Raw genomic sequence first — 24409 nt, forward strand, 5'->3', positions numbered from 1 at the left:
CTGGACTAATAAGGTACTTCTCCAGCTTCTGATCAAACTAGTGATTGTTGTTGCCATATATTCACCCGTTAATACTGTGTAGGATTTGCCTTGGAATACACTGACTCCTGAGTCCTAATGGTTCTCCCCTGACACTGGTTAGCTTATGTGAGAGTGGTGGTCTTTATCCAGCTTTATCTTTTAGTCTTTGTCCATAGCGGATGGTTGTAATGGAAGTGTGTATGGCTGTTTGCTTGTTGGTGTTTTTACTATAAAGGTGTGTACGCGAGTACTGCTTAAATGTAATTTTGCACCAGCCCTACCATAAAGTTATGTCCAGGACGTTGATGTGGCCACTTGGAGCTTCAACCTTCTCCTGCCAGTTATCACAAGTTTGAGTTTGCTCAACTCTCACAAATATGGATGGCTTAAGTTTCCTTAACACCTTACGGGTCTGATACTGATGGCATCTTCTCCGGGTTTAACTGGAAGGCGGAAGGTTTGGAGGCGGCCAATTGCTAATCACAGGCTTGACACATCAGTTCTTGGAGCCACCGGTGACTCATTTAGTACATAAATCACGCAGACGGATGCAGCGCCTGTGCCACAAAGAATTGGTAAAAAGTTCACCACTCTTCACTATGTTGTGATGTACACTAAGTGATATACAGAAGTAAATTCAAATGCAAGATGTCCACTGGTTGGTTTTTTTTATTTCTTTTATTTTTTATGGTCTTGTGACAGTTTTGTTTTCATTAATTTATTTTGTTTCTGATTTTGTTTGCTTTTTTATTTTATTTTGTGTGCTCCAGCGCACAAATTTCTTTTGGACTTTAAAAGTTTTGTTTTTCTTTTATTTAAAGAATAATTTGTTTTCGTTGTTTTATAGCGGACCATTTGATTATGTCAAATCCGATGTTGTGGTTGGACTGAAGGAGGGTCGCTGCTTGCTATGCTTGGTGCATACCTTAGGGAAGAATGTGGAAAAACTAATTCATAACTTTTCAATCTGATATCAAGGCTGGCAATTGAATTCAATGTAGTGTTTTTTTTGTTTTTTGTTTTTTTTTTGCTCAACTGTGGTGCAGATGGGATGTTATTTGATGTATCTTTTTATTTAATTTTCTGTGAATAGGGGAAATAAAACTTTTTCTATTGAGCTTTGAGTCGTCTGAATTTTTGTCTTCTTTTTTCTCAACTGAAATGATCTGTTTGGGCCAGAATGGAAAGTGCTTACACATTCATATGGCTCTCAGTTCCTGTTGAGCTGGGAGGAGTTTGACTTGTTTCACAAATGAACTAAGATGAAAGTCAAGTTAATGTCAAACACCTTGTTGATAAAAAGTATTTACTTTACTTGAATTTCTGTTTGAAGTGTTCGCTGGGATTATTTTGCATCCAGTCTGAAGAAATTTAAAGACATACCATCGAAATTGTTTTGCGATCTATTGAAAACTAAACTAGTTGAATATCAGATGCTGTGCAAAAAAAAAAAATATGACACATTTAAACAAAATCTTACAGCTTTCCTAATTTATCATCATCAATAATCTGTTATTGGTCCATAAATGTTTATCATTTGATGTTAAAGTTTCAAACTACCTTTAAGATACTGTCATCTACAGGTGTTCAACCATCAAATGATCCGGCTACTTGTTATCCTTTTCTCAGCTAATAATGAGCTTATGTTTTAACACAATGGTAGTTCTGAAATGTGACAAGCTCTAACACGTTTTGGGATTAAAAATGACATCGGAAAACAATGCCCTAACCACAGGCAACACTGTTAGTTTTCCACTTCACAAAAATGTATTGAACTCACAACAGACGAGGGAGGAGTGGAAAGTCTCCAGCGGGTGAGGTTAAGCTGGAGGGACTGGCAAAACAGATGGGTGTTAATATAAACTGGTTGTACAACAGAAACAAGAAGAAAGCATGGAGATAGTATAGGTTCAACCCGACACTTATATCAAAAGACTGAGACAGTGGAGCATAGCACAATAGTCCGGAAACACTGCTCCCTGCTCCTCCTCAAATAAAGATCCACCACGACAGGTCTATCCGTCAGTCCTTGGTTAAAGGTGTGAGTAAAGCCAGGCCAGCATCGTTCAGAGATCATCTGCCAGCCAACAGGAGAGGTAATGTGTAACCTGTGCTATTTCAACTATACTGCTTTATAATTACCTTTTGTAAAGGAGATTATGTAAGAGTTACTGGCCCAATATACCAAGACCGAACAAAGGGCTTTTTGTAGTAAATCCTGAATTTCTAGAGCTCGAATGGAACCAAAGAAGGCTACAAACGACTTGGTTACCTCAGCTTTGGTCTAACATACTTGATATCTCACATTTTATGCCACTCTGAATCCTGAATACATGCACAGTAGATGTGGATCTGCATCTTATACACAATTCAAGAGAGCCTCAAAAACCTACAGAGTTACAGCGGTCCAAGAACTATTACTGCAGCTTTTTTCAGAACTATGAAACCTGCATATGTTTTATGTCTTGGAATATTGCTAATCTACAAACATCAGACATCCACAATTTATTTAGGAATGTTTCTTATTGTTCTTTCAGACAATATGGCACACCATGCCCACCTACCTAAAAATATCTATAGAAAAATGGAGCCAGTACCAGAGGATACGCCAAAGATCCAGGGCTACGACTTCAACCAGGGAGTGGACTACCACGCAATGATGAAGTCCTACTTTACCACCGGCCTGCAGGCCACTAGGGTTGGCTTGGCTATCCAGGAGATCAACAGAATGGTGAGATGGTGGTTTAAAGAAAGAAAACTTGGATGAATAGGCACATTAATTCCTTTGGTTTTGTTTGACTATTTTGTTTCTTTTGGTTATGCACTATTTACTGACGGCAGGATGATAGATCTTATCGGTCAAATTCCTTCCATATCTAGATCGAGAGGTGCCAGCAACTAATGAAGAGGATGGACGGATTTGCTGAGGAAGACCCATCCACCTGCCCCTGCCTTAACAGCTGCACCATCTTCTTCTCTTACACCTCAAACGTCATCAGCAGTGGAGTCAGGGACAGTATCCGCTACCTTGCAGAACACAAAATGGTACAACTCTCCTGAAATATCAGGCATTTGCACCTGGATTAAGTCGTTTTTCTAAGATATTAAACTAAATTACATTGATTTTATTTAAAACAGCACGTGATTAATCCATTAGTCGAGAAAAAGAATAGATAATGAAAATATTCGTAAATTGCAACCATATTGCTAATCATGTTTATAACGATCACCATTCCTTTCGGGTTGTTGTTAAATGTTAGATGCTATCTTGTCCACAAACTTCACTTTTGAAACAACCTTACATATGAATCTATGGAATATACATTATAGTCTTTTACTACAGTCCACTACAACTCCTATTTGTTCCGTAATCCAACATGTCTTTCTCTGTGTAGGTGGATGTTTTAGTAACCATAGCTGGAGGTATAGAGGAGGATCTGATCAAGTGTTTGGGCCCGATGTATATAGGAGACTTTGATATGCCTGTTAAGGATCTTTTCAAATTAGGACTGAACAGGTCAGAGAACATATTGACAGCTTTCACATTTTTTCCACATTAAAACTTAAACTAAATACGTTTTTGTTGATTGATTATTCAGGACAAAGGTGGCAGTTCTATATTCATAGTTAAAATGACTGATATGTGATGTGCTGATGTGTGTTACTGTCGATACAGGACTGGAAACTGATGCCTGAAAAAACTGTGAGAAATTTGACAAATGATTGATTCCAATTTTAGAGCTGATGCTTCTGGAGCAGAACACTCAGGTGTGCGGACTATTTTTAAAACATTTGAACGGTTTCCCAGAAATCCCCCAAAATGCTGCAAGTTTCAAAATGATTATATTATATTTTTGATAACTTCTTTCAGGGCGTTCGCTGGACTCCATCCAAGGTGATCCATCGGCTTGGCAGGGAGATCAACAACCCTGAATCTGTTTACTACTGGGCTTACAAGGTGAGTCATGGTAAACATTAGACTGGCAATTTGTGGACTTTTTGGATGAAACTGTCGAGTGATTTTGAAATACACTATACATTGATCTGCTGACGATTTCAGAATAACATCCCGATATTCAGCCCTGCCTTGACAGACGGTGCCATCGGAGACACGTTCTTCCTCTTCTCATTGAAAAACCCTGGTTTGATACCAGAAATAGCTGAGGATAAAAATGAAGGAAAACCTAATTGGTGCTTATGTTATTTGGCTCTGTGTTTATAGTTGGTCTTACTCAACGCATTTGATTCCACATATTACAAAATTGAACCAACTTGCAGTGACAGCCAACAGCACAGGGATACTCGCCCTGGGAGGTGGCATGGCCAAACACCAAGTATGCAATGCAAATGCATGGGTACGTTTTCTACGTTTTTGACCATGAGATTGTTTTTTACCTATGTAAATACATATGTTTGATAAAACAAGGAAGAGAGGTTGCGAGTGACTCAATTATTCATTGCTTTGTCCCCCTCCAGAGAGCCGTAGCTGATTATGCGGTGTTTGTGAACACGGCTCAGGAGTTCGATGGCTGTGACTCTGGAGCAAGACCTGATGAGGGCGTGTCCTGGGGAAAGATCAGTTTAGATGCTAAACCTGTTAAGGTATTTGACATCTAGTATTATATAATTGCTCCATTACATATAGCTTGATTGGCACCATGGGTCAAGCCATCTGATTGGCCCATTTCATCATGCCATTTAATTGGCCAATTGAAAAATAACCTGATTGGTCCAATGGTTCAATTAAATTGTTCAATCTTACATTTTAGAGACAAAAATATACAATAGATTGTTCTTGATTTTTCAAATGATCCTTATAGATATTTTATCCTGGCTATACATGCAGTTATTCCATTAATTGTTTAAAGAATCCCTATCTCCTTGTACAGTAAAGACAGTATGTATGCCAAACCTGATTTATTATGTCGTCACAATAACAGGTCTGAACCTGTGAGCCTGTGTGGAAAATGTATTAGATGTTTTAACAGCTTCTCATTTCTGTCTTAAGGTGTTTGCAGATGCTTCCATTGTGCTGGCAGAGACCTTTGCAGTTCATGCTAATAAGATGACAGCTGGCAAGAAAAACGAGTCAACAGATGTTTCCTGAATGTGTTTCAAACACGAAACATATTTCATTGACCTATTATTCTTTCTGTAATTGGACCATGCACTTTGAAAATAAACTTGTTCCAGATCTCACCTTGCCGCAGTAATTGTTCTCTGACACAAGTCTCTATCTCACCTGGGCTTTTATTTTGAAACTACTTCTGAGAGTTCCCTGAGAGATATGTGAAATGTGACCGGAACCGGAAGTGGCGTTTGGTATGTTTTTAGCCAGGAGTTAGTCTTGACAACTTGATATTCCTGAGTCACATTAGATTCCAATCGTACTTGTGTGTTTGTTTAACCTTACAGACAGTGGTCTCTGTTTTTGCACGCGGTTGAAGGCTTTTGACCAGCGCTTGGTATCGTCAACGGTTGCACTTGTTATCAATAACATCACTTTAAGCCAACGTTAACCTGCTGTCGTTGTTAACGTTACGTTTTATATTTAAGCAACATACATCATTTTATAAACCCCTATCCGGCGAAACCTAAAAAGGGGATCGATTCACGGGTAGCTAAAGCTTTATTCAAGCATCGCACCTTTAAGGTTAGTTTAGCTTATGCTAAGCTAACCTAAAAAATTACATTGTCACATTTATATGTAAGACGACCAAACAAAAAAAGGTAATGTTAAATGAATGTCATCTTTCAGTGTATGACAACGAGAAAACAAAATAAAGGAAGTGTAATTTCAAAGTAATGTTAGCTTAGTAAATAAGTCGAGGTTTTTGATTGAGAGGAAAGAAAGTGATGTCTGAGGTCAGGGTTAACCTGTGTGACTCGGAGAGTGGGCCAGGTCCTGACCCGAGGACATCTCCCAGTACCGAAGCTTCTGGGCCGGACTTGCAGGGGTAAGACTTTCTTACTTTCAAAACAACTGGCTGTTCATTTTACACAAGGATAAGGGATTAACAGAGGTGGAAGAAGACCTCAGACCTTGTTAAGTAGAAATACCAGAGCACTCTGCTACAAGTAAAAGTCCAGTATTCAAAATGTTACAGTAAAACAAGTATTGACATCTACATAACCTTAAAGTACCAAGTTGTTCATACAGATAAGCCCATTTCAAAATCATATATGTTCTAACATTATAATCATGTATCATAATTATTGTATTTACAGCTGGGTAGCATGTGAATTTAATCATGGTGTAACTTAAGTCTTGTTTAAGTGTTGATGATATTTGATTAATCTTTAATCCATATGTACAAAGTAGCTAAAGGTACTAAGTAAATGTAAAATTACAAACTGGCATAACATGGAATTACTCAAGTAAAGTACCTCAGAATTGTAATTAAGTAAAGTGCATGAGTAAATGTAGTTACTTTAAACCACTGGGGGTCAATAACCAGGTTGATTTATATTTTCCTTTCAGTCTTGTGCCTGCTAGTCCCCGGTCTTCTACAGATGTTAGCCCCTCACCTTCTGCTGAGGCGAGTGGCTTGTTGTCATTACCATGGGAGATGGTGACACACATTGCCTCTCACCTTCCTGCTCAGTGTGTCATCACTGTGCTGCCAAAGGTTAGTCAAACATTCCATTAAATGTTTTGGAGGCCAATTTGTGTTGTTTAATCACTATATTTATGTATCACCATGTGATGTATTTCAAGTGGGAACATTTGAAACCATCATGAAACCCATGTACATGTGCATCCTCATGCAAGTGTATTAAAGTTGCTACTAGAGTTGAGTAACAGCATGGCAACTATTAAAACATGACTTCTTCCTCCTCTTTTTAGGTCTGCCATGCTTTGGGCAATGTGGGTAAGGACACCACCGCGTGGCAGCTTCGGGCACGCAGACTAATAGGATCCCGGGCTGTTTTTCCAGTGGGGCCAAGGGAAGACTTTGACTGGCCCTCTGCTTGCCTTGAGATGGAGCAACTGATAACCTGCTGGACAGGCCAAGGGCATCTCGTGGCAAAACAGACCCAAGAGGATGGGGAGGAAAAGGAAGACGTGAGGCAGCAGCAAAGGCCGGGGCAGGATGAGGAGCCAGTTGTAGAAGGACAGGAAGATGGTAGAGAGGGTGAGCTGGAAGGGGTCGGAGTGGAAGGGCAGGAGGTTGCCTATGGTGTTGATGAAGGAATGGAGGTGGCAATGGAAGGTGAAGATGATGAAATGCAGCCCACCATGGGCGGGGACCAACTTGCACGATTGAGGGAAGAGTTGGAAGAGAGACTCCAGGATGACGCAGCAGCTCTAATGGTAGAAGAAAGGAACCACAGGATGGTGTTCAATGATATCGAGGCATTAGGCGGTGCTCCAAATCGCATGGATAACTTGGCGGACCCCAGGAATCTGGGTAATGGAAGACCGGTAGAGGTGAAGCAACGTCAACCCCCCAGAAGTCCTAGCCCACCTCCAGCACTGGAGTGCACCACCCTGCCTTCATACCACATTGCACAGGTCAACTCAGTCCTCCTTGTGGGGGGAGAGGGGGCAGTTTGCGCCACAGGCTCCAGAGACAGGAATGTTAAACTGTGGGATCTAAAGGCAGGTTCTGGCGGTTCCCTGCTGCACACACTAGGAGGGCAGGGGGAATTCAGCACTCATCGAGGCTGGGTCTGGTGCCTGGCGTATCAGGGACCTCTGCTGGCCTCAGGGGGCTTCGACAGCACGGTGAGGCTGTGGGACCTACAGGCAGGGGGTTCAGAGAGGGGCCTCATCAGGACCGGGGCCGCTGTCCTCTGCTTGTCCTGTCAAACTGATGTTTTGGTGGCTGGTACATTTGACAAGAGGATCAGCATGTATGACACCAGAGGTGAGGGGGTTAACAGTCCATAAAGTGCAATCAAAGGTCATTAGTTTTAAGAATGTGACGTTACACACCTTTTTACAAAGTGGAATATCCAAGAAATTTTGAAAAACAAATCACATAGTTCCTGAATTTATGCTATAATCTTGTCCACAGCTGCTGAACCTCTGGTGAAAAGCCTCCGTCTCCATGGTAATGCTGTGATGTGCCTAGCTGCAGATGACAAGTACATCATCTCTGGGAGTAAAGACTGCACGGTGGCTGTCTATGACCGTAGGGCATGCAAGGGCTTGAAGAAACTTCGGGTATACACGATGACACACAGATGCCTTGATGTTTTTCTAAAGAAATACTTCACCCAGAAAAAATGAACATTCGTTCAGCAATTACTCACCAGTTGTAACCTTGAATTCTTGAGGAAAACCATGTTTTTCTTTTCCTCCATGAAGAATCTAAAAGTCTTGATAGCTGAACAGGGATTGCTTTTAACAACGAAAATAACTATATCATAACATCTGTATGAAAACACGATTCATGCAGTCGTATGCTCACTATTTTTGTACTTCTACGCTCAAACATTTAGCAAAAACAGTCTCACTCTTGTGCAGTTGTTCTCCTCCGTGGCCATTCTCAGTTTAGTCACTTGTATGGTTTAGTGAAAATGCGTGCTCACTACTTCTAAATCATAGCATTTTTCACTCAAGTGGATGCTTTGTTATGGTAAAATAATTTGAAAAAATGTCTGGGTGTTTTATTTCTTTTAGTTTGCATTTATGTTCAGAGGATTCTGTATACCAAGATTAACTTGCATAAACCACTTTTTTCTAGCTGAGCTCTTACCTGCTGTCCATGAGCTACAGTGGCTGTGAAATATGGGCAGGAGACAACAGTGGTATGCTCCACTCCTTTTCCATGCAGGCAGGGACCCTAAAACCCCTGTCCCAGTTTGATGTGGGACACACAGCTCTGGTCACTGGCATCCACAGGTCTGCTGGAAGCCTCTACACCTGTTCATCTGATTGCACTGTCAAGGTTGGATGATGCAAATTCTATTTTCCTTTATTAATTTATAATAGAACAGCTGTTGTTGTGGTTTGTTTTTCCTATTTTAGTTTTTGTAATTGTGATTGTAAATAAGGTTCAACTTTCCATGGACTCTAGAGTGTAAATAAAGGTTGAGTAAATCAAAAAAATAACGTCTCATCTCATTACAGGTACATATCCCTTGTGCCCCTCCAAGGACTTTATGCACAATGCGTCACCAAGGTGGAGTCAATGGGGTTAGTATTAAAATGTGTTAACCTTTTAAACAGGGTATTGTAACTTAATTAAGTTAATTTAACAAGGCAGGTAGTGGGAAGGAGAGAAAACATCTTTAACAACGAAGAAAATCAATAGTCAGCAAGTTGACTTAGGCACACAAAGTCATAACGAATAAAACCCCTGCATGTGTTCGCTCCCCTGTGGTCCTCTTCTCACCCATTCTCTGCCCTTCTGTCTTTCAGCTGAGCGTGGAGGCTGGAGTCCTTGCTGTAGCTTCGGGGGAGGATTGTGTGGAACTATGGAGGCCCAGAAACTGAACGAGGAAGACCTGCAAACTATGTTGCAAGACTTTAAATCAGGTGTTAAGACCATTTAGCCTGTAAAACACCATACTGGTCCTTTAGCATTTTTTGCAAGAAGTTAGGACAGCTAATGATTCCAATTGATACCTGCGTGGTACATATAGCCAAACAAAGTATTTCATTTTGCTGCAGTAACACACACAAATGTTCTTGGAAATATGCATAATCAGTTGCTTAGTTAAGCTTAAGAAGTTTATTTATTTAGCTTTTTCACCTGTTGATGCTGAAAATGTATGTAGCCAAAAGCCCTCAACCCTTTTTCTTGAATTCCTTGTTAAACCTGAGAAATTTCTCTACGAACAAAACTACAAATATGTGAACACAAGAAACGTGTTTTTGTCGTTGCACTTATTTACCTTTTGTGCCGGAAGATTTCAAAGACACTTTGTTTGAAGCATAGGATCTTGTTGATAGTGTTTACATGCTTGTTAATCCACCAAACTCATTTCAATAACTAAACTGTACCAAAAGCACTAGTCATGTATGGTGAAACACTTGTATCCAAGCCCTCTGTGACACACAGATTGTATTTGTAAATCTTTTACTTGAACACTGCTCAGTGCTAATCAGTGTGATCAGTTTTTTAGGTATGTCTGCCTTGTGTGTAAGTGTGTGTGTTACTTTATTAAAAGTATTTAATTGCTTGTATGAATCCCACCATAAATTATTTTGCACAATACTAGACAGTTCCATCCATTAAAGAAGTTACCATTAAATAGCCTGAAAATCTTGTGTGTTGAGTTTTTTGTCTGCATGTGTTTTCTGCCTTTTGGGGAGTTCTGATGTCACAGCTTTATGCCACATGTTTAGACAAAGCCGCTTTTTCAAAGTTCAAATTGTGAACTTGAGCTATGTAATAGTGTGACGTCCGTGTTGTCCCTGTAATGGTGCCTGTCCCTTTAATGATTGTTCCCTTTCTTTCATTAGCGCTGATTGAAGGCACCTGGCTGAGCAGTTAAAGGCCGGAGCCAGAGTCTTACCCGGTCTCTCTTTTGGCTGAAGGACTCTGGGGAGAGCAGCCTCGTTTATGCTTAGGTTTCCCTTTTGTTTTGGTTCGGCATGCAACACTCTGCATCATACCATGTTCACACATCCACATCTACACTACTGATCTTACTAACACACCTCATGATGGTAGGTCTTTGATTTGTTTGCTATAATAAATATATTTTCTTATAACTTTGTCCTTGCCACCGTTTTTTGTTGTGGCCAAGAGCCGGGCCATGACAATAGTTGGATGATGAATCTTTTAAGGGCTACTTAACGTGTTATGTGAAGAAGCAACAATACATAAAGCATTTAAGGGTAAAACTGTTGTTGGATTGTGTACAGTGGAGACATGAGAGAAAAAAAGTTTTCTTCAACAGTTCAAGGTAAAACAGGATAAAAGGTATTAGAATTGTGTTTTTCTGAACTTTATGAATTTACAACAGCTGTTGTGTGGTTTGTTTTTCCTATTTTAGTTTTTGTAATTGTGATTGTAAATAAGGTTCAACTTTCCATGGTCTCTAGAGTGTAAATAAAGGTTGAGTAAATCAAAAAAATAACGTCTCATCTCATTACAGGTACATGTCCCTTGTGCCCCTCCAAGGACTTTATGCACAATGCGTCACCAAGGTGGAGTCAATGGGGTTAGTATTAAAATGTGTTAACCTTTTAAAGAGGATATTGTTACTTAATTAAGTTAGGTTAACAAGGCAGGTAGTGTAATAAACTGCTCTATTTGGGAAGGAGAGAAAATATCTTTAACAAAGAAGAAATTACTACAAAATAGTAAAACAAAGTTGACTCAAGCACACAAAGTCATAATGAATAAAACCCCTGCAGACTGTCTGCTTTATATGTATATTTTTTCAGGCTCATTTAAATTCCTGAATTGTGTTTTCTCCCCCTGTCTTTATCCTCTCACCCATTCTCCACCCATCTGTCTTTCAGCCGAGTGTGGAGGGTGGAGTCCTTGCTGTAGCTTCGGGGTAGGATTGTGTGGCACTATGGAGGCCCAGAAACTGGATGAGCAAGACCTGCAAACTATGTGGCAAGACTTGAAACCAGGTATTAAGACCATTTAGCCTTTAAAACACCATACTGGTCTTTAGCATTTTTGCAAGATGTTAGTGATATTAGAAATGACCACAGGGAGATAGGACAGCAAATGATTCCAATTGATACCTGCGTGGTACACCCTACTAATATAAAATGCTCCTCCTCACCTACACCCAGTGCTGTCTTTAATTGAGGCTTTAATGCATTGTCTGAAAAGGAGATAATTAAGACGGGGTTAAACAAACAACAGCAGTTTAATGGTTTGTGCAGTCTCAGTGACAGGAGATCGATCGCCTCACTAGAATGTTATCTTTAACATATTTGACTGTAAAGCAGTTGCCGTATGGGCGATCTGTGATGATCATCGGTCCTGGAGGCTGTCAAAGCAGCACGCAGGTCTTCTTGTCTTTGAAAGGATTGGACGAGGCAGCGATGCCGGTGAGCAGAGGGTCACTGCGCCTGTGATCCTGACAGTAACGCACCAAGTCTCCTGCTGTCAGGGAGATCTGCAGGGATAAACAGCGTGGAAATTAACAGGATTTTAGGCATTGTAATACTGAAATATTTATGTGAAAATGATTTGACATTGTAGGAAGCAAATAGTGACTTGGAGGTATGGAACAAGTACATAAAGAATACCTTGTGTCCTTACATAAGTAATGTACTTAAAGTGTGCTATTTTGGATTCAATTAGTAATTAACCACCGCTAGTGCTGCTAAACACTATGATAACATTTAATTGTACAATACAATTATTATTAGACACAATTAGGCTGTACTTTTGACTCAAATTGTATTAAGATAGATAACTATTAATACATGAGTAATATACTACAACACATTTGAAATATACAGTAGTTTAAATGACACACATTGTCCTAAATCATAATGAAGATACAGTTAAACGTTAGAATAACTGAATAGTTGAATTACGTTTTCTTCAAGTGCATCTTAATGGTGGCTCAAAAGAGTAAATCAAGCACCCTTCATTTTGGTTTACTATATATCTTTAGTAGCACCAATGATGTCAATATCAGTACTATATTGTAAGTGTACAAGAAACAGTACACTACATTTATCATGACTATAGCAGAGTTAAGTCTTGTTTGGTGTGCTTTGAAAACATGAAAACATGCATGAAGTAAACATATTCTTCAGAATTATACACACCTTTATTCTCTCCATGCACGCCTCCACACGAAGTTGATCCACCAGTTTTTGTGCCTGAATAACACTGTTGCTGCTGCTGACGTTTCCTGACATTGCCTTCTGTGTACAGATTCAGCCAAAGTCCAAAAGAAGGAGCAGCAGGAAAATGATTTAGAGTATTATTTTCATCCAAATCCAAGAGTTGGCACGGGTTGTGCTAGAGTGAGAAAAACTCTTCTTTGTCACCTGTAAAGTAACCCCTTTTTATTCACTGTTGGGGGAGTTCAAAGGCTCTGTGATATGAAAGGTCATACAGCACATGTTGGAAATGTCACAGATATAGCACACCACTTCACAGTCACCACTGATTTATTAAAGGCTAAGACATGCTATGCTTCGGGTCATTGCTGCTACATTATGTGCCTTTGTTTTTTCCATTTGTATTATAAAAGGGTCTGCTTACTGTAAGATGCAATATTAGAAATCTGGGCCATTTGATGTTTTTCCAATTCAAGATTCAAAGGCTTTATTGTCGTATGCCCAGTAGCCACAGAGTAGAAATGGCAAATCTGAAGTCCCAAGTTCCTCCAACATTGCATGATAGTTATATAGGACATCAAACAATAAAACAAATGAAAATAGGAAGTAAGTAGTGCAAGAAGTAACAGAGTAGAATGGATTAGAATAAAATAGTGCAGATATGTGGCAAAACCAATGTGCAAGTAATGCAGATGAAGTAAACTATATACTGTACATGTCAGAATACATTAAATAATGCAGAGAATATTGTAAGTGATCAAGTAAATGCAGGAATATATACACATGTAAATAGAATAAATAGATATACGGAATGTAAAATGTAAATATTGTACAGTAAAATGTTAAACTATTTTGATAATTGAATGATAAGAGACCAACAGATGAATGATTTAAGTTATGGAGGACCCTAACAGAGCTCAGGCATGTAGCATGTTAACCCAGTCTTAAATCAATAGGCCTACACAGAAAAGGGACGCCATTTTTCTTTTGTTAAATTTTTTCTTTGGAATTAATTCAGCAAGAAACACTTTGAAGTGTTATTGGCATTTCCATTCAGTCACTTGTGGGCTACCAATTAAAGATAACTGCTTGAAGTTGGGTGGAAGTTACAGGAAGTAATTTCCGTTTTGCCTGAAACATTTAGCCTAATAAATAATCATTTCTAGTGGCAAAATACATCACAATCATAGTATTAATTAATAAATAATTAGGAGAATATCAATACATACAATAATGAATAAGTCATATAAAAACATTCTGTCAGTAGAATTCATCCCTGAGCCTCTAAACTTATTTTATCTATACTGTAATTGTGGCATTCAAATATCGTTGACATTAAATAAATGAAAATAAACGACTTAAAGGTTTGTAAGACTCTTCATTAATAAGGGAAATACTGGTTTAAGGTAAATTATTGAAACCAAGGGACATTTCACTCCCCTTTCTGTGGTTTTACAAGGGATATGCAAAAATACAGAAATACACGTTTCGCATGTTTGTCCCTTCCCGCTTTCCGTAGTGGGAGTTTCTATGCTGCATGGGACCACAACCTATTTAAGTAGCAGGCGACCCATGTGTTGTTTATATGCAATCTTCAAACTTGAGTCCAATGCCAGCCGATTACTTCAAAACTATCTTCTTGAGCTGACGTGTCTTCAAGAACAGGTATTCTTTCAGCTCTATCTCATACTGTCCATGTGAGTCGATACGACAAATCTAGCTCATAGTTAGCTTGTCTGCTAGCTAACGATCAGACTACATTACCTTAGAAAAAATTCATCAGTGAAGGATGGCAAGAATCTAAAAATGGTTTATTATTAGATGGTGTGTGTAAATAAAGTTAAAAAGTAGGTCTTTATTCATATTTTAAATCAAATCTCTGCAGTGGTGTCACAAGTCATTAAGGCTAGCAGCACCTTTACCAGCTTTGATAAACACACATTAATGCATTTATTTTAATTTGATTTGTGATCACATTTTTGTATTTGATACAAAATATCTTTTAGTGATTTATGAGTAAGTTATTCTTTCGTAAGATAATATTTTAAGTTGGCTTTATGATCTTCCTTTTTCTCAGACACATGTTGTTGGGCATCAGGGAAGCTCAGACGAGGCTTTGTGTAAGGTAAAGGCTAGTTTATTTATATAGCACATTTCAGACATACGTCTTAACTCATAATTAAAAGCAAAATAAATTGATCAAAAAGACAATTCATAAGAGTGCAATGATAAAACATAGTTTAATTGCCTCAGGAGAAGTAGCAGCAAAGAGAAAGGTTTTCAACCTCGATTTAAAATAACTCAGGTTTGAGGAAGACCTCAGATTTTCAGATAGTTTAGTTCTAGATCTGCGGAGCATTCAAACTAAAAGCTGGTCCAGACCCTGGGAGGATGAATTACCCGCTCCTGAGGATCTGAGAGCTCTGGGTGGCTTTTAACAGAGCAGCATGTCAGACACTTGGTGTCATGTATGTATGAGATGTGTAAAGGCAATGTTTCAGTAATCAAGCCTCTTAAAACAAAGGCATGGAGCAGTTTATGTTGAGAGAGGAGTGTTTTCAGTCGAGCTATGTTTTTTTTAGGTGGTAATTGCTGATTTTTGTAATTCCTTTAATGCAGGGTTTTGAAATTGAAGTCAGGGTCCATAACTACATGGAGATTTTTGACATTGTTTGATGTCTTGAACACTAGGGCTTTAAGATGAATACTAACTTTGGTCTTTGGCCTAACGTTCATTTTTGGCACACACATTTCTTATACCTGTCATTACATGCTGAAGTAAAATGACATCTCTTTTGACTCAATCAAGGCCCTGCTTTGCATCACCTTATAGATAACCAAAACATGTTTTTTTGGTTTCTGCAGAAATCATGTCCGACGGTGACTTGTCTAATGCCAGAGAGGCTGTCCTTAAGCCTAGCTGCATGCTCCCGGAGGACACGCTAAAGATCAGGGGCTACGACTTCAACAAGGGGGTGGATCTCCAGGCAGTGATGGACTCCTTCATCACCACAGGCTTCCAGGCCAGCAGCTTGGGATTGGCTATCCAAGAAATAAACGTCATGGTGAGAGAAATGTCTCTAAAGCGAAGGTTATCTTACAAAATGCCAGTTTACTCTACTTCTTAACTATGTCTTACTCTTAGGACCTTTGGCTCTGTGATTGATTCCTACCCCAATACAACAGAGGTGAATGGGATATCATTGATGGGGCACACAAAACTAAATGATCCCAAAGGAAAAAGCTAGAAACAATACTGAAATCTTTTTTTTACCTTTTATTTTGACAGCCACTAAGGATACGTATTAAAAGTTATTTTGCAGATCGAACATTTGTACAGAAACTGTCAGCTTCTTCTGTAGATTATCCAGGTTTACAAGTTTACTGTTTCTTGTAAAACATATTTGTTTTGTTTGGCACAACAACTAAAATGGACAGGCATTTTAAAAGCTGGGCTCATGAAACGATAACTATCAGCATATATAAGTACGCCAAGAGATAAATGCTTTTTAGGGGTGAACTGCTCCCTTTTAAATGATATAGATTCAGTCGCCTGTGCTAATTTGTAAGGTTGACCATTGTTGCTTAATGGCTCCACACTCACAGATAGAGAAGCGTCTTGAGCCAGTGGAGGAGGGTGAAGACAAAGAGCCCGATGAATATGGCAGCAAGGCAGGCTGCACCATCTTCCTGGGTTACACCTCCAACCTCATTAGCTCGGGAGTCAGAGAGAGCATCCGTTACCTGGCTGAGCACAAAATGGTACACATTTATTACGTTTTTAAAATTATTATCCATGTCATAGTTACATCACAGAGAACCTCTTGACAATTTGACAGGGAGATCAGTCTGAATCTGCTTGTTACCTTGTGTTAGGTGGATGTGATTGTAACCACAGCTGGAGGCATAGAAGAGGACTTCATCAAGTGTATGGGTAACACATACTTGGGAGATTTTAACCTGTCTGGCAAGGAACTCCGCCTTAAGGCCCTCAACAGGTTGGTAACTACTTTACATCCTCAGAATCGTACTGGTATGGGTGCATGCCAGATGCACTGTTTGTCTACATCTTGTTAATCCTGTTACCTCCTCATCCTCCCCTTTCCTTGCTGGATGAAGGATAGGGAATCTGTTGGTGCCCAATGACAACTACTGTATGTTTGAGAACTGGCTGATGCCCATCCTGGATCAGATGCTGTTGGAGCAGAACGAACAGGTGTGTCTCTCTAATAAGTATATTGTTTGTCTATTGCATGCAGCACAGTTGTATGAAATAGCAGGAGAGAGTTCCAAACTCTTCTATAATCGGGCTGCGGCTAATGATTATTGTTGAAACCTTGAAACCTTGATTATTTTCATTATCTATGAATCTGCCAATCTTTTTTTTAACTATAAAGTGGCAGTATGAAAAATACTCAAATATACATCCCAGTTTCTCAAAGTCCAAGGTGTCTTTAAATGTCTTGATATGATTTATAAAACAAAAAGAAAGAGTAAATATCCTTATTTGAGAGATGGCATATTTGTGCAAGAAATTACGTACTATAAATATGAATTAATTCACCAATTAGTCACCGTAATAATCTTCCGGTGTTTTTACTTTTAGCTCACATTTGAACCCTTGCTCTTAGCCACAGGACTTCACTTAGAGACCGTCAATAAATTATTCTTTTTGACATTCCATAGCCTTTAGTTTGTTCCATGGTAATATCACTCGCATTTGAAATTCATTATTCGACTATATGACCTTAGCTATAGCACATTCCCAAAACATACGGTGGGTTTGTCCTGACACCATGTAGCTATCTATTTTTGCGTAAAACTTGAGATCTGGTGATGTTTATGAATCCAGGCGGGAACAATGTCAAAGCTGTCATGAATGAAAATGACTGTAAGAATTCAGAGTCAAATGCATTAGTGGAACTGAAGAGTTGTTGCAGCCCTACTAAACGCTCCACTTCTGTTTTATAACTTTGTCTACATTTCATTCAACTTTTATTTTAGGGGACCCATTGGACTCCTTCCAAAATGATCCATCGGCTTGGCAAGGAGATCAATAATACTGACTCTGTCTACTACTGGGCGTACAAGGTGAGATGTTAAATATGTTGAACTGCCTGAAATTCTGACTATCCCGAAGAGTATAATAATAAACTTGTTTGCCACAAAAGCACGTTTTAAAAAACGTATTGTCATTCAATTAATTGTGTTGTTCCAGGGTTTTTACGGTCAGTAAATGAGCTTTTTTGTTTTGTTTCAGAATAACATTCCCGTGTTCAGTCCCGCGCTGACAGATGGCTCTCTGGGTGACATACTCTACTTCCACACTTTTAAGAAGCCGGGCTTGATTTTGGACCTTGTGGAAGGTAAAAGCAGCTTTAACGTTTCTAACAGAAAAGGATCGCTGCAGCTGTCTCAGTGTTATCTGTTGGACATATCCTGAGAACGAGAATTTCTTTTTTCTTCTAGATATTCGTGGGATGAACGAAAAGGCAGTGTTTGCCAAAAGGACGGGAATGATCATCCTGGGAGGAGGGCTGGTCAAACATCACATATGCAACGCTAATCTTATGGTAACTAACCTCATGTCATCTGATTTATCCATCATCAAACTTAAATTCACATCATTTTAAAATGTAATACTGCACAGTATTTGTCCATCATGGATGAAACGTGCAACTGCACAATTGTCTTGATACTTACTTTAAATGTTGTACTTTTCTAAATTGTATTTCTTGCTCCTTCATACTTTTATTTAACCAACAGCGAAATACTTTTTTAAATTTCATATTTTAAGAGACAGGTTATTTTTCAGATTAAATCATTAGATTTAGACTTGTGGATAATAACCCCAGCTTTAAAATGGACATTAAACAACAACATACAACACCAGTTCCCGTTCTCACACGCTGTCTTTCCCCCCACCAGAGAAACGGGGCTGACCACGCTGTGTTTGTGAACACGGGTCAGGAGTTTGATGGCTCTGACTCTGGAGCCAGACCTGACGAGGCTGTGTCTTGGGGCAAGATCAGGATGGATGCCAAACCTGTGAAGGTACCCATATTTCTACCGGCAATATAAGCCTTGACCAGATCAAGACTTGTGTTGTGATTAATGCTCCATGTGCTGTCATTAGAGATATCGGGCCTTCTGCTTTACTTGGCTTTTAAGTGTATTTCCAAGGCAGGCAGCTAAAATTGTTATAAAGAATCAAAGCATGAACATTGAAGAAATTAATATCTTATATTGACATGGCACATCAGAATGCTTAACAACTCAACGTTCACTGGACCCTTGAAGCAGAAACGTTTGGCCTCAAGGGGGCAGTGTCTGCACATTGTTTGACCCAAGCATGTTGTGGGGCATCAAAGCACAAAAACATACTCATGAAAACGGGAATCAGTTTAGCGTAGTAAGTGTGTAGCACAACAGCAATAAAACAAAATAATAAAAGGTGGAACAATGTTCCCTTCTTTGTTCCCAGGTGTATGCAGATGCCTCTCTGGTCTTCCCTCTGATTGTGTCCCAGACCTTCGCTACCCACGCCGACAAGTTGACTGCCAGGAAGAAAACAGAATAAAATGTTTTCCCCCCGAAAATGCTTTGTTAGAAGCAACCTCCATGTGCGGATATAAGTTAGATCTTATAAAAACGACATACAATGCTGTAGTTGAAAACTTTATTTATTGGAAGCCGTGGTGAAGGGTTTCCTAACATTAGTTTATGGTAAAACAAACAGCTTTTTTCTCTATTCAAATTGTTGAAATAGTATGGAATAGAAGGCTGCACCAAAGAGACTGTTCAGAATGCATCAGGTTTTAGCTGTGTGTGTGTGTGTGTGTGGGTGTGGCTGCGGGTGTGAGAGTGTGTGTTTTAATAGAAACGCACGTTATTTAAGAGTTATGATTTACTGTTGTTTTATTGTGGCATGGCGCACTGTCCTATCCCTTGTATATTACCTCATCGCTTCTCAGTTTTATCCTTCATTTCCCTGTTACAGGTTGAAATATGTGCCTGTATGACTTCAATAAATCTTAAATTAATATTTCAATCCGATTTTCAAAAGTCTTTGTGCACTTTGTCTGTGTAAGAAGGCCACAAGGGGTCCATCATGTGACACTTCATTTCAAATGAGAGTAACAGAGCAAACAAGATTTTATGTGACTTCTGATTTCTGGTTTAACATTTTATGTGGAGTATAAAGTTTGCAGCTTCTCAGTTGCATTTGAAATAAAAGAGAAGCACTCTGCCTCTTGATTAGCTATAATACAACAGCTCTGTCAAAGATGTTCTACCTTTCAACATTGTTCAGTTTATGGTGATGTGGAAAACCTGTAAATTGAACTATATTTATCATTGAGGTCATGGTAAAAAAAAGTGGTCATTTTGATAATTAAACCCGTGTTACTTTGAATTATTTAAGGAACTTGTTTCTTCTTGCATGCCTCCACAGCAGTGGTGTAGCTAGGTCTATTTTAGGTGGGCTTCAATGTCTTAAAGCCCACCCAAGGGAAAATGTTGACATTTAAAAAAAAATTTAAAAAAAGGGGCATTCACGTCTCATGCTCCTTTTTGAAGAATGTTTTAAAAATGAAAACATTTCTCTTAATTTTCATTGGTTATGGTATTTTTAATACTTCGATTGAGTGATACCTTTTTCATATTAGTGTGGAGAGTTGTGCGCCTTCCCCTTACCAAGACCACAATGTTTTATTAGATCTAGCATCTTAATCTTGCTCTCAAAGTGCACCAGACGCATGCAATTCACTTTAAAATGTAAAAATATTCTACCTGGGGGAGCATGCCCCCAGAGTCTCCTAGAGGATGTGAAGTCCACCCTACTCCTAAGAAATGTAAAAATCACTAAGGCCAGGTAACATCGACCTGGTTAACATGACTAATATAATGAAGAAGCAACCACCACAAAACACTATGTGTGTGTAGTGGCTTGCACAGTGAAAACTCCCCCCACCTTAAAAAAAGACGCCCCGAAAATGTTTTATAGCTCCACCTCAGCTCTGGGCTAAGCCCACCAAAACTTGAAAGCCTAGCTACGCCCCCTACTCCTACGTCTAAAAAAGAAACTAAAATCAGAGACAATTCTTGATGAATTGTAGTAAACTCATTGCCTTTTTTTTCCACAGCAAAACTTTTCTTTGGAAAAACTGTCACACAACTAAATTACAATAATCCAAGTCTCATGTACCCAGTTGTAGGCCCGCTCAAATGCATCAGACATTCTCCAAATATAATGAGATTATTCTTTCATGGTGGGAAAAAAAATTCTCCAAGCATTCAAGTTAACTCTTGGATGAGTCATTGATATAGATCATCTTGGGGCGAAATATTCCTTTAATGCTGTTTATGAGAACCTCCAAATCCCCCCAGAGGGGCTCATAAGAGCATCATGACTTCCGCATGTCTGGTTACAGCTCGTTCAGTAGGTGGGACTCTCAGCTACTTCCCTTTCTGCCTTCTCCAGTGAATTCAACCACATAATGTATTAACAATGATAAAGCCATTTCCCATTAGAATACATCAGGCTGCTGGGAGTGGATATTTCCTCTGGCTAATCACAGCTCCCATATCCTTAACACACATACAGTTGTATTTGCAGAATTTGGAATGGAAATGTGGGTAGTTATTGTGTTGAATGTGAATAAAATGTATTCACTCTGCGGAGTTGTTGAAATGGTCAAGTTTTTTTTTTTGTTGTGGGAATGGTGACCTTTCTTATTTGGAAATGGAGATGGGGAAGTGGAATTAAAACTTGGATAAGGTCAACTTTCCCGAAACCTCAGCCCCATGTGACACACACACACACACACACACACACACACACACACACACACACACACACACACACACACACACACACACACACACACACACACACACACACACACACACTTTGGGCGTTCCTGTCGTGGTACAAACTGCTTTTCCATTCAGCCCTTCTATCATTTCCTCTTGGCGGTGGCACTGTGCATGAGTGTGTGTGTGTGTGTGTATTTACCAAGGGTTTGACAGTTAAAATATTTCTTTAAAAGGGCATTGTTGTATGGATTCTCAGCCCTATAGAAACACATGTTTGCTCTGTGCTTAATGGAAAGATTATAGAGATACTGAGAGGGCTGAAAAGACTGAGATAGAAACTTGCGTGCGTGTGTGTGTGTGTGTGTGTGTGTGTGTGTGTGTGTGTGTGTGTGTGTGTGTGTGTGTGTGTGTGTGTGTGTGTGTGTGTGTGTGTGTGTGTGTGTGTGTGTGTGTGTGTGTGTGTGTGTGTGTGTGTGTGTGTGTGTGTGTGTGTGTGTGTGTGTGTGCCCGTGTGGATGAGCTGTAGTCACGCTATGATAATATTGTGTGGCGTCTGCACAGAGCAGACAGTCTTTGCCCCTTCCTCCTTTATGGAACAATCAGTACACTGTGTGATGTGCAGGGCCACAGCAGTCATAATGGCAATTACGTCTTCTGTGGCCAGATTTGCAGCTCTTTTTTTTAACGGTGAGAACCAAAGAGTCAGAGAGGGAGGGAGAAAGAAGAGGGAAAAGACCTATGGAGAGTAAAACTGCTGCACAGCTGCAGGGTGGGGTACATCTGAGAGGAGTGGAGGGAAAAGAAGGCTAATACACAGCGGACAGATTTGCCTACATTTGCATATTCATAAGTGTGTACAAGGCCATAATTTCCACTGGGGATCACTTTTAAAAATCCTGTTTTTTTCCTGCTCACTTTTATTGTTTCAGGTTAATTTTCACTGAAGTTCCTCTTAACAGTGTCCTCTTATCAGTGTCCTCATAATGTCCAGCCACCATATTCCAGATAACAGAAGAGAAGTGCTGATTAAAGTGGTGCATTCACTTATTACCTTATGCTCACAGAAACCATAAGCAAATGAGCAGTTTGCTGACTCGTTTGCTGTGGGTTTTTACCTCTCAGACTGCTGCAACAACGGTGGACAGTGCCCCTATAACAATGAGCTTTGACCCACCTATCCAAAACACTCCAAAAGCTTCATTCCAAAACAAGAGCTTATAATGATGATACAATTTGAAGTATTGTTTAGCTGTCACTACCTGAAGTTAAGTTGATGCATTTTTTAAAATTGTAATTGAATAATATTTGAATTACTGAAACTAATTCTGTTACTTTATACAAAATTACAAATACTAAAATGTTGAACACTGTCTTTCGTCTCTTTTGTCCCGCATTAAATGTGCCCCTCTAATAAAATAACTGGCCCCAGCATGCCCCCCCCCCCCCCCCCCCCCAGTAAAATTTGTCTCAAAACGCCACTGTATTATAGTGAAAATGTGAACAAGGGGCTAATGTGAGCCAGCTAAAGTTGTCGGGGCTGTGTTCACCCTAAAAAAAACCTTTATGACTAAAAAATGTTTGGAAGGAAAACTTGGTTAAAATCAATGTTATCTATAATTTTAAAGTGAATGCCTTTAAAAAAAAAAGCATACCTTGCAGGGATATTCAATGACCAAATACACAATTGAATGTTTCCTTACTTGTTTTTTATTGACATTTGTCTTTGCTAATATTTGTGTATTTTCCGCAGTTTTTTCGTATCTTAAGAGTACTTTCTTTTCGGAGTATTAGATTTTTTTCAGTAGAGTTATTGCAAATATCTTTAATAAAAAATAACAGAATTTCGTTTAAAAACAAAATGAATGCCTTAATGCTTTTAAATCTTTTTTTAATTCATTTTTTCCCCCACTTCTGAAACCAAACCTATGGCCTGAACTGTGTGTGTGAGCGAGTGACAACTGCTCCTTATCTCCGCCTCTGTTTACCTGTTATGTTGCCATAGGAACTCCCACCACCTTGGAAGCATATTGGCCAATAGGAAGAGGTGAGCGGCAGGTGAGACAGTGCAGGTGCGTGGGTGTAGGGAGGGAGGAAGAAAGACATTTGCGGAGAGAGGAGGGGCCAGCCGAGAAACAAAGACAAACACTTAGATTTGGAAGGAAAACAATAGAGCAATAAATTCACAGAAGGCTTCGATAAAGGGAAGAGAGAAGTAGAAGACGAGTGATAAAGGGTACGTGACTTTTTCCTCAGAAACAGGAAGTCGCCAGTTGAACCGCTTGTGACGCAGCTGTCTGAGGCTGATGACGGCCATGTGTCACTGTTGCTATAGTAACCCAATCAGGGGCAAACATCCGGATGTCTGCTCACTTCCCATGTCCCCATTTTACATGCAATCATTTAAATAAAACATGACTTCAAATTGAGGTTAAGGACTTGATTTCCTTTGGTAGAACAGTAATTAAGAAAGCCAAACAATACATTACAAATCTTTGAAATAACTTAGGCCTACGATTCTATTGGCTTATGCCCCAATGCATTGTAGGGCATTATGAGAAAAATAAAGCACTTTTTGAACATTAAAGCATGTAAACATGACACAGTAGAGGCACAAAACACACATTTTTTAGCCTGAAAAGGACCTTAATAGGGCCACTTTATTATTATGACATTATTTTATAATCAGATATGCTGAATCTCTTATAATCGTAGTTTGACCACGTTGCATCATCCGTCACCGTAGACCAGAAAAAGAGGATGTACAGTGACAGGCTTCCTTTTAGTATATATTTCCTTGATGAATGCACTTTATAATGCTAATAATGTTTTCTTTAATGTTATATATCTTTA

At 39.3% G+C, this 24409-nt stretch overlaps 3 protein-coding genes and 1 pseudogene across 4 annotated transcripts; 3 read left to right on the top strand and 1 right to left on the bottom strand.

The window, feature by feature from the left end:
• The first annotated feature begins 1844 nt into the window (after positions 1 to 1844).
• Positions 1845 to 5220, top strand: LOC134877758 (deoxyhypusine synthase-like; annotated as a pseudogene).
• Positions 5221 to 5333: 113 nt separating this feature from the next.
• fbxw9 (F-box and WD repeat domain containing 9) lies at positions 5334 to 10690 on the top strand. Its single transcript, XM_063903378.1, has 7 exons — positions 5334 to 5978; positions 6503 to 6650; positions 6869 to 7892; positions 8043 to 8191; positions 8715 to 8918; positions 9101 to 9166; positions 9392 to 10690. The coding sequence occupies exons 1-7, from the start codon at positions 5878 to 5880 to the stop codon at positions 9464 to 9466; spliced, it is 1767 nt and encodes a 588-aa protein (XP_063759448.1). The 5' UTR covers positions 5334 to 5877; the 3' UTR covers positions 9467 to 10690.
• Positions 10691 to 11824: 1134 nt separating this feature from the next.
• Positions 11825 to 13026, bottom strand: LOC134878424 (guanine nucleotide-binding protein G(I)/G(S)/G(O) subunit gamma-7-like). Its single transcript, XM_063904458.1, has 2 exons — positions 12725 to 13026; positions 11825 to 12060 (listed from the first exon to the last, which is right to left on the bottom strand). Exons 1-2 carry the CDS (start codon positions 12815 to 12817, stop codon positions 11935 to 11937), a joined length of 219 nt encoding a protein of 72 aa, XP_063760528.1. The 5' UTR covers positions 12818 to 13026; the 3' UTR covers positions 11825 to 11934.
• Positions 13027 to 14265: 1239 nt separating this feature from the next.
• dhps (deoxyhypusine synthase) lies at positions 14266 to 19798 on the top strand. 2 transcript variants are annotated; one of them, XM_063902957.1, is made up of 11 exons: positions 14266 to 14407; positions 14820 to 14867; positions 15608 to 15807; positions 16349 to 16504; positions 16619 to 16740; positions 16862 to 16958; positions 17747 to 17833; positions 18003 to 18108; positions 18212 to 18315; positions 18671 to 18796; positions 19227 to 19798. In XM_063902957.1, exons 3-11 carry the CDS (start codon positions 15613 to 15615, stop codon positions 19320 to 19322), a joined length of 1089 nt encoding a protein of 362 aa, XP_063759027.1. In that variant the 5' UTR covers positions 14266 to 14407; positions 14820 to 14867; positions 15608 to 15612; the 3' UTR covers positions 19323 to 19798. The 2 variants fall into 2 exon arrangements, with proteins under 2 accessions (XP_063759027.1, XP_063759026.1); XM_063902956.1 differs by lacking the exon at positions 14820 to 14867.
• Positions 19799 to 24409: the final 4611 nt, after the last annotated feature.

This window comes from Eleginops maclovinus, chromosome 16 (genome assembly GCF_036324505.1).
Source record: "Eleginops maclovinus isolate JMC-PN-2008 ecotype Puerto Natales chromosome 16, JC_Emac_rtc_rv5, whole genome shotgun sequence".
Taxonomy (NCBI): domain Eukaryota; kingdom Metazoa; phylum Chordata; class Actinopteri; order Perciformes; family Eleginopidae; genus Eleginops; species Eleginops maclovinus.